The sequence below is a fragment of the Cryptomeria japonica genome, chromosome 10 (assembly GCF_030272615.1).
Source record: "Cryptomeria japonica chromosome 10, Sugi_1.0, whole genome shotgun sequence".
Taxonomy (NCBI): domain Eukaryota; kingdom Viridiplantae; phylum Streptophyta; class Pinopsida; order Cupressales; family Cupressaceae; genus Cryptomeria; species Cryptomeria japonica.
Genome location: NC_081414.1, coordinates 794686738 through 794696744, shown reverse-complemented (window position 1 = coordinate 794696744; position 10007 = coordinate 794686738). Strand labels below are relative to the sequence as shown.

At 35.4% G+C, this 10007-nt stretch overlaps 1 protein-coding gene across 1 annotated transcript; it reads right to left on the bottom strand.

Moving 5' to 3' along the window:
* Positions 1-887: 887 nt before the first annotated feature.
* Positions 888-2160, bottom strand: LOC131859287 (uncharacterized). Its single transcript, XM_059212878.1, has 3 exons — positions 2040-2160; positions 1885-1946; positions 888-1559 (listed from the first exon to the last, which is right to left on the bottom strand). The coding sequence occupies exons 1-3, from the start codon at positions 2158-2160 to the stop codon at positions 888-890; spliced, it is 855 nt and encodes a 284-aa protein (XP_059068861.1).
* Positions 2161-10007: the final 7847 nt, after the last annotated feature.

Genomic DNA, 10007 nt, shown 5'->3' with positions numbered 1-10007 from the left:
GGGATTTCTTTTTTATGAATAAAGTATACACTACATTTTATTCATTAAAAAAATGATATTATTAAAAAAGAGAGATAAAAAGACACATTCCCAAAGTTTGTGTGAGACCAAGTCTAAAAAGTAATAATGAAAACAATATTTAATTGGATTTCATCGTACTTGAAGCCCTCAATTAACCATAGAGAAAACTGTAGAACAAACAAGATGAATCAAACCATTATAAAATGCTAGCTGAAATCATGATCCCAAACTTAGACATGGTAAGAAGATGTTGTGGCTATATCAGTCTGTGGACCCTTCCCTGTGTTCGCTCCAAGAGAAGTGGGTGGTTTTAGATCCTTAACCATTCCACTCTTTGAAGCTTCATCACTTTGAAATACAAACACAAGAACAATTAGAAAGTTGACTCTTGTAAACAAAGTTCCTATATATTATTGTTAACATAAATTTGATGTAGTTTCTTGTTTATGGATGTTAACCATGTAAAGTTTTAAAATAATATTCAAGATTTTCAATGCATAAGGTGTGAAATATTTTTATTAATTAAAAGGAATGAGACACTATTCACAAAAGAAAGTGGATGGTAGAAATATGCATCATCAAATTCTATGTAAGATCAACTTAAACCAAAAAAAAATGAAAGCAATCTCTAATTAAATTTTAGTGTACATTAAACCCTCAATTAATTGATAGATTTGGATTAAAAGTTTATAACTATGAAGGATCGACTATTCTCATCTGAATAAATGACAAATTGTATTCAATAAAATTGTAAAGCAAACAAGATGAATCAAACCATTGTAAACTGCTATCTTATTTTACTATGCATTAATTATTATTATTATTGCCGTTTCCAGTTATCTCTAACTGAAATCATGATCACAAACTTATACATGGTGAGAAGATGGTATGGCTATATCAGTCTGTGGACCCTTCCCTTTATTAGCACCCGGAGAAGTGGGTGGTTTTCGATCCTTTGCAACTGATGTTATGTCTATATCAGTCTTTGGATCCTTCCCTTTATTAGCACCCGGAGAAGTGGGTGGTTTTAGATCCTTTGTAGCTGATGTTATGACTATATCAGTCTGTGGACCCTTCCTTTTATTAGCACCCGGAGAAGTGGGTGGTTTTGGATCCTTTGCAGCTGATGTTATGGCTATATCAATCTGTGGATCCTTCCTTTTATTCACACCTGAAGAAGTGGGTGGTTTTGGATCCTTTGCAGCTGATGTTATGGCTATATCAGTCTGTGGATCCTTCCCTTTATTAGCACCCGGAGAAATGGGTGGTTTTGGATCCTTTGTAGCTGATGTTATGGCTATATCAGTCTGTGGATCCTTCCCTTTATTCACACCCGGAGAAGTGGGTGGTTTTGGATCCTTTGCAGCTGATGTTGTGGCTATATCAGTCTGTGGATCCTTCCCTTTATTAGCACCCGGAGAAATGGGTGGTTTTGTATCCTTTGTAGCTGATGTTATGGCTATATCAGTCTGTGGATCCTTCCCTTTATTCACACCCAGAGAGGTGGGTGGTTTTGGATCCTTCACAGCTGGATCACTCTGAAATACAAACAGAAGAACAATTAAAAGTTGACTGATGTAAACAAAAATTAGACTGTTAGAAAAACATACTTTTGACAGACTGATATATGGAACTCCCATATAAAATACTTTGTGGCAGTGAACCAGTAAATTTAGATTCAATATCTATTATTTCACTTGTTTGTCAAACAAGTATATATCTATGTTATCAGAAACGAGAAACGAGAAAAATAACAAACGATTACATATAAGAAATAGATTTTGTATCACAAATCAATTTAGACATATAACTTTGAATTTATTAATTCCAACTTTATTAGTATGCATAAAAACTAATACTTACTGCAATGGGCGATTGAATTGCTTGTCCAGTCACGGCCTGTCGTCCATTGTCACCCAAATCTTCTGTGAAAAATTTAAACAAGCGAGCTCAGAAAATAGAGGAATATACAACAGAATTGATATAGCACAGAAAGAAATATATTTTCTATCAAAAACCTTCCAACTGTTGATTGGTGTTGTGCAATGTTCTTCTCAAACCAAAAAAATCAAGAAAAACATTTGCAATTCCTCCCAAACAGGAAAAGAAACCTCTACACCCACCATTTTCTCGACTCATTGTTGTCTAATGTTCTTCTCGTACCAAATTGATCGTTCATTGGTGTTTATGCATAATTTATAGCTGTCTTAAAAAAAATATCATATTCAAACTTAAGAATATGAAGAACTGGTCAGAAGAGAAAAATAAAATAAAATAAAATCTAATTGGAGAAGAAGCCTGCTGGTAGAATTTATTAAGGTGGTCGAAGACCGGGTAAAAGAAGGCAGCCCAATCATATAACAGTTTTCAGAGTAGTTTATACAATGGATTCTACTAACAGATTGTACAAGTAGATAATAAGAATATTTAAAAATAGGAATACAAATAAATTATAGACCTATATGTAATCAAATGTCATATTTTGATTAAACTATCTCAAATAAAAGATTCAATCCATTAAAAAAAAATTAAACTCGGACCCATCTCATCATACCAAGAATTAATTATATTTAATTGGGAACCAACATAAAAAAAAATATTAGGAAGTTGGTACTCATATAATATATTGGCATCCACGTCCTAGATTGGGAATGATATGGACCTGTCTTAATGCCCCTAGTTTGTGGGGGTTTTACATTGTGAAATAAGTAATATAACATCAAACTTCACAAATAGTGAATTGGGCCTACTTCTCTACCTACTATTTTGGCTCATACATTGATTTATAGGGAAGTAGAAAAGAAATAAAATAATTAAATTAGTTGATAATGGTGTAGTATGTGTTGGTTTAATTATTATGGTTAAATTGTTTTGTTATTATTGTTATCAAGATTCAAGTTTTTATTAAGTGTTAATGAGTATTCAAGTTGGAGATGAGATCACTATTTCTAACATTGTCAATTTATAACTCCAATCAAAAGTATAAGCATTATTAAAGCATTTTATACTAGGAAAGGTAGGGGGCGAGCTTCCCACTATGTATCTTAGTAAAAGGCTTAGATTAATTTAATAATTATGAAAAGGTTTGAAGTCACATCAAATAGAAATGCAAATGCCCAAGCTAGTTCTTATGATGTCAAATGCCATGCAATACTCATAAATAATATGATTACATAATCATCTTTTTTGCTTTGTTTTGAGGATACCCCAAAGAGCCAAGGTCTTTGCCAGCACCTTAATACAAAAAATTGTATATTTAATAATTTAATTATCACATTCAAAAAAATGGAAAAAATGAATAAAAAATAATTAAGATTTTTTATTTTTTTGGGGTGTATCCCAAAGAGTCAAAGTCTTCTACCAAAATCCACCCTAGGTATGATTTTGACGCTTATGATGTCAAATGTCATGCAATACTCATAAATAATGTGATTACATAATCATCTTTTATTTTGTTTTTTGTTTTGGGATACCCCAAAGAGCCAAGGTCTTTGCCAAAACCTGAAAACAAAAAATTATATATTTAATACTTTAATTATCACATTCAAAACATAAGAAAAAATGAATTAAAAAAAATTAGGATATTATCCGTTTTTTTTATTTTGGGGATACCCCATAGAGTCAAGGTCTTCTACCAAAATCCACCCAAGGAATGATTTTGACCTAATCAATGCCTTGCACCTAGCAAGACTTGATCCTTCGTGGGCCCAATTAGAACTTTTCAACTTCACCAAAAACGCAAGAGCTTGTTAACACTAAGATATTATTTTCACCTTTAAAATTTTAAATCTAATCTTTTTAACTGAATATGCCTCTTTAATGAAAATCATCTCTATATAATTAAAGAGGAAGAAAAATATATTACTTAAAGTAAACAAAAATATTTTTAAAAATGTGCATAGACTAAAGGACAAAACATTTTTTTATTTTTATTTAGGGAGATAAAACCATGCTAGAATACAAATTTCGGATAATAATTATTTAAGTAAATTTGAATAAAAATAATTGAAATAATTGAGATGAAAATAATTTTTTTTAATTTGTGATAGAAGTTTTGTCCAATGTGATATAAATTTCGATTAATCTAATTATTACGACATTATGATAAAAAAATAAAATTGTAAATTAGCACTTAATCAAGAATTTGAGATAAAGATTATTTTAATTTTTTTAAACTTAAGAAACCAAGTCACACCTTTATTTTCTTAAAATTTACTTTAATATTATCATAGACACTTCTAAATTACACTTTTCATTAATGTAGAGTCTAATTCATATCATGCTTGTACGCGCTAAAGGATTGTTCACTGTTTTGCCTTAGGATTGAAACGCTACTGTTTTAGTTGTACGTGCTAATTTGATGTTTGAATGCGCTAATAGAACTGTTACACACGCTAAGATGTTGCTCTTATGCGCTAGATGGCCCTGATTTTTCTTTTTTGTGTGTGTTTTTGTGAGGATTTTGAATTTTGTTGAGAAAATTTTCAAGTATGATGGATGATTTTCTGAAATAAAAAATGCAAGCACAGCACACAAAGTACAGTCATTTTGCCTAATCTAACAGAAAGTGTATGTTCTGCGAGGATGTGTTCAAATCCCCAATGTTTTAACAGGTTGGATACAAAATAAAACACTTCAGAAAGACTCTTTATTCAAGGGTCATTAATAACATCATAGCCCACTAGTCTCGATACTCCGTCAGCTCAAACAGCCGTGTCACCCCCTAGGGGCCGCCCGTTTTTTTGCCTTTTTCCAGAAGTTAACCCAAAGTGAATTGCTTCACAATTGAGTAGTTATCTTGGGAGATATATGGTGAGTAATCTTGGGGGCGGATTCTTCCCCACCCTTGCACTATGATGTTACAATGTTTGGTTACTGACTCGGCTCAAAGTTTCTAATTCTATGGTTCGTAATCAGGCTTCCCATTCAGCCGTCAGTGATAAACTCCCTCAGGAGGCTTCCCAACCTTTAGAACAAAGGCTTTACGTATCTCGAGGATACTGGGGGAAGGCTAATCACTGCGCGCAACCGTTGAAAAGGATTTTCGTCACTTTCCACATTTGATTATAGTGGGTTGGAATTCTTGGCGTCAAAGTCGTTTCCCACTTAGCTCGTTCCCTTCACACAGGCCATAAACGGCTTTAAGAGTTGATTGCAACTCCTCGGGAAGGCAGGCCTGCTAAAGGATTTAAATGCATAAAGTACTGAAAGCGTAAGAGTGGTTTGGCTTTTTGATCACCCAGTTAAGGGGAGAGCATATACCTTCCACTTTCGAGACAAAGCGAACAATGAGGTCTTATTTTATCCTTTTAAACCAGTGATTTGCTAAAATCTATGCAGAGATGTTGCTCCACAAAAACATGATGTTCTTTTTAATCTTTAAAGGACAAATTTTCTGATCTAGAAAAGTGAAAAAAAGGTCAACAAAGCAAAATTTTCGTTTTTTTTTTTTTTTTTTTGAGGTCAACAAAAAAAATCGTTTTGATGTAAAAGTGAATTTCCGCGCTTTACCTACAAGAAACCGTTATAGCCCTGCAAACAAACAAAAAGATAAAATCGTTAGTTGATTCGAGGGACTTCTACAAGTCTAGAATTTTAATTCGGTTACAATAAAAAAAAAATTTATTTATTTATTTTTTGTCTGTGATGTGCTACAGAACAAACTGTACACGCTACAATATGCTCCAGATGCGCTATACAATTGTTTTCCTGCGCTATTCTGTTACTAGGATGCGCTGCTCTGCGTGTTGCATGCACTACTCTATTTTTTTGTTTTTCTCGCGGTCAGTTATGCAGGAAAAGTTTTGAATCTGATGCACTAATGTTTAGATTATACGTACTAAAAGATGTATTACATGCGCTACAATGTGGATCGGATGCGCTACTCTGTTAGGTATATGCGCTACTATGTGTTTTGTTCGCGTCGACACCTACAGAAAAATTTGTTAGACAGCATCATGCGCTAAGGAAAAGTGTTTATGCGCTAAGACAGAGAGCCCACGCGCTAAATAGTAGGCTAGAAGCGCTAAACTGTTAGGCGGATGCGCTAATATATCTTTTTGACGCGCTGATTCTCATTTCCCGCGGACCTGCAAAAATGATCAATTTCAAAAACTGATGTGTTATTGGCGTTCGAGCCCCACAGTGGGCGCCAGAAATGTATGCGGGAAAAGTGGGCGAATAAAACTTAATATGTAAAAATTTATTAGAATACTAGTCCACACACACACACAGGACTTCTTGATGCAAGCTATGGAGTAACGTAGTGTTACTCAGCTTCCCAAAGAGGGTCCCATGGTTCTCTATCTCACAATGTCCCTCAAACCAACGTTTTTGCTCTCAGATCACTGAGCAAAATGGCTTAGGGATGGCAAATATGAGAACGAGAGATGCTTTTGATTGATTTTAGTATGAGATATGTTGTAAGCTATGTATGATGCTAAAAATGCAATAAACTAGATGATAAGATGACGAGGTTAGTATGAATACTATCCTAGCATACTATATTTAGTCTATGATTGAACTAAAATGACAAAGAAAGTAATCTAAGCATGCATATTTGATCTAAAAGAGGCTAAATGAAGAGCATAAAGATGATGAAAAAGATTGAAAGTATTTGAGCATAAGTATAATGCTTCAAATTTGAAAGATGATTGTTAAGAATGGAGGAATGAGGGCTCTATTTATAGCACAAACAGGGCAATGGATGGTCAGGATTAAAAGGTTTAATCAAGGGCCAAGTTTGAAAGTTGGGGATCCATGTGCACAATTTGTACCAATGAAATGGTGACAAGTGTCAACATAGGATTGGGTTGAAAGAAGAGGTTGGAGGCATTAAAGGCCTGAGAAGACCTCATGGTTATCTTAAGACTAAGGGTCAAGTCTAAATTAGGATTACCCACTGGATTAAGAGTTAATCCAAGGATAAACCTTTGTGCAAATGATTAAGAGATAATCATGGTCAAAGCATCAAAGGCCTGATGAGACCCTTGGGTTGGATAGAGGTTGAGTCAAAACAAATGTTTTAACTATGTGGGAAGGTTTGAATTAACCATTAATGGTTATTGGAGACTTTGGGGATTAAGTGGTTGAAGATTGGAAGCCTTTAATGGTTTTCAAAGACTTTAAGGGTTTTAGTGGTTGAAGGTTGAAAACCTTCAATGGTTATCAAAGACTTTAAGGTTTTTGAGAAGTCACTTCCCTTTGCTTAGGGATGTGACAAAGTTTAGAGGAGGGTTAGGTTTATTAGAAGCAATTAGAAGATTCTAGAAGGGATTAGAAAGGGGTTTGGGATTTTGCAAGTGGATGAAGAGATAATAGGATTTAATTGAATTAAATGATTTTCATTCAATTTGGTTGTAATTTGGAGAAATTAAATAAATTAGATTTATTCAATTTTAGGATAACTATTTAATTAAATTTGAATTTAATTAAAAGTGGATAGGAGGATTTATTTGAATAAAATGATTTATTCATTAAATGGGTATAGTGAATTTAATTTAAATAAATTGAGTAATTTACTTAATTAAATAGAGGAATGTGGATAATTTAATTAAATTGGATTTAATCAAATAGAGAAATGAACATAAAATATTCATTTAGGAATATGGTCATTTTTATACGTCTACATTTTGCCCCTCTTTGAAGTGACGTGTGTGCACATGTTATTTCAAAGAAAATGATGTCCTATTATGATTTATGATCAAATGCAATTTTTGTTGTGTCGCTCTTTTGATTTGTCAGTCGTGCCCCAGATTTGAGATTTGATGGTGATGCCCCCTCGGGAGATGAATCAATATTTTTTGGAAAATTTTTTATTTAAATTGATGAAGTTTGTATGATGTGTAGGATTTCGTGCTTGTAGAAAGTGTGTAAATTGATTCATCTCCTGATAATTTACAACTGTTTTGGTATAGGGGAGACCGCGACCATATTACAGGTCTAGTTGGCTAACCCTAATTTCATTTTCCTCTTATAAAAGGGGAAAAGGGGTTGATTTAAAGTCATTTGTGCTTTATTGACTTTGAAGAAAAGAGAATTTGCTCTGGAAAGAAAATGCCTATTCTCTATCACAGACACCGTTTCGAGCGCGTCCGGAGATATCGGAGACCAGTAGCGCGTGGACCACCAGTAAGTCAACATTTTTTACCCCTTTTGGATTTTTCATTTTGTCGTTTTCAGGTGTTTTTTTGAATTTTAAAGTCGGATAGTTCGTTTTAGCGCGTCTAGGGCCAACATTAGCGCATACGAAGTGTAGAATAGCGCATCAGATTTAAATTTAGAAGTTGCGTCTGAAAATGCTTAGTTAGCGCATAGGATATATAGGTTAGCGCATGTAGATAAAATAGCACATGCAAAGGCTTGGGTAGCGCGTAGGGGAAACAGGGTAGCGCGTAGGTATGACCTAGTGCATAGGAGTTACCGGGGTTCGCATAGGCAAAGGGGTTTAGCACGTAGGACTAACCTAGTGCATAGGGCTAAAAGGGTAGCGCCTAGGAGGGATATTGTAGCGCGTAGATAGGTTCTAGCGCATAGGACAGATTAGGTAGCGCAACGGAAGAAAAGAGTAGCGCGTAGATATATTCTATTGCATAGGACATATAGATTAGCACGTAGGACAAGCAGCCTAGCGCGTGGGTTTGTTTTAGTGCATTGAAGGTCTGTTTTAACACATCCGAAAAAAAAATTTGCAGTTTTTGATCAAATTGGAAAAGTTGTGTTTTTGTGTGCCTGTCGCGTTGTGATGTATCTATCCAAGATGAGTATTTGTATAACTTGTTTTGATGTGCAATTTTCTAAGTTATGTATAGATTATCAAGCTGTTGTTTTGATCAGAATATGATGTATTTGCGTTGTCTGTTTCAAGTTCAATGTGTATGAAAGCCTGAGTTATTTTACAAGCCGATATGGGTTGGAAACTTGAGTTGTTTTACAAGTTGATATGGGTGGGAAACTTGAGTTGTTTTACAAGTTTATGTGATTGTGGTACTTGAGTTGTTTTACAAGTTTTGATATGGTTTTTGAGAACTTGAGTTGTTTTACAAATTGTTATGAAATGATAGGATGTTGAACTTTGATTGTAGATGAGCAAATTGTTTCATGTTTTTGATGTAGGTTTTATTTTGATATCTTTGTGTTGATGTGGAAACTGATATTGGATTTGTTTTGTTTGTGGCCAGGAGCGTTTAGGTATTGTGCAGTTGAGGGAGAGATTTCTGAGACCATGGACGCTGATACCATGTCTATCACAGGCAGACTTGGATATTATAGAGAGATGTGGATTGACCTCGCTTCTGGATATGCCTTGGTTCACTGTGAACCGGGGACTTTTGACAGCATTGGCAGAGAGGTGGCATAGTGACACAAACACCTTTCATTTTGCCACTGGAGAGATGACCGTGACACCGGAGGATTGCTACCAGATTTTGCGCATTCCTATGGTAGGGGCCATTTTACCTTATGAGCAGACAGAGGAGGGCGGCACAGAGGCACTGCACCGTATATTTCATGATGAGAGTGTCTGTGGCTATGAGATCCCCTGGCAGGAGTTTTTGGATCTGGATTATGCACCGCTGCCATCTATATTGGCAGGATTCATTGGGGGATTCCTTTGTCCTGATCGCAGGTCAAAGGGATTTTCAGTAGGATGGGGGCTGGTCCTGGAGCAGATGGTTACACAGGGTCGGAGATTTGCGTGGGGGTCAGCGATGTTGGCCCATCTTTACAGGAGCCTGCATGAGGTAGTATACCTCGGTTATGGGAGCTTATCAACGAGTGTGACCCTATTACAGGTATGGTGCTGGGAGCACATCCCAGTAGCGAGGCCAATGGCAGACAGAGATAGGCCCATAGGTACAGCATACGCCTATGGATATAGAGGCCTAGTTGTCCAGTGTAAGCTGGGCAAACTAGAGCACTGGAGGAGAGTTTTTGATGACATAGATACGGTCACCTGGAGACCATATACAGGTTGCGAGGTGTGGGCA

Coding starts and splice junctions, on each gene's coding strand:
- LOC131859287 (XM_059212878.1), bottom strand. CDS start 2,160: ATGAGTCGAGAAAATGGTGGGTGTAGAGGTTTCTTTTCCTGTTTGGGA. Junction 1,947..2,039: donor CACCAATCAACAGTTGGAAG/GTTTTTGATAGA, acceptor AATTTTTCACAG/AAGATTTGGGTGACAATGGA. Junction 1,560..1,884: donor CAATTCAATCGCCCATTGCA/GTAAGTATTAGT, acceptor TTTGTATTTCAG/AGTGATCCAGCTGTGAAGGA.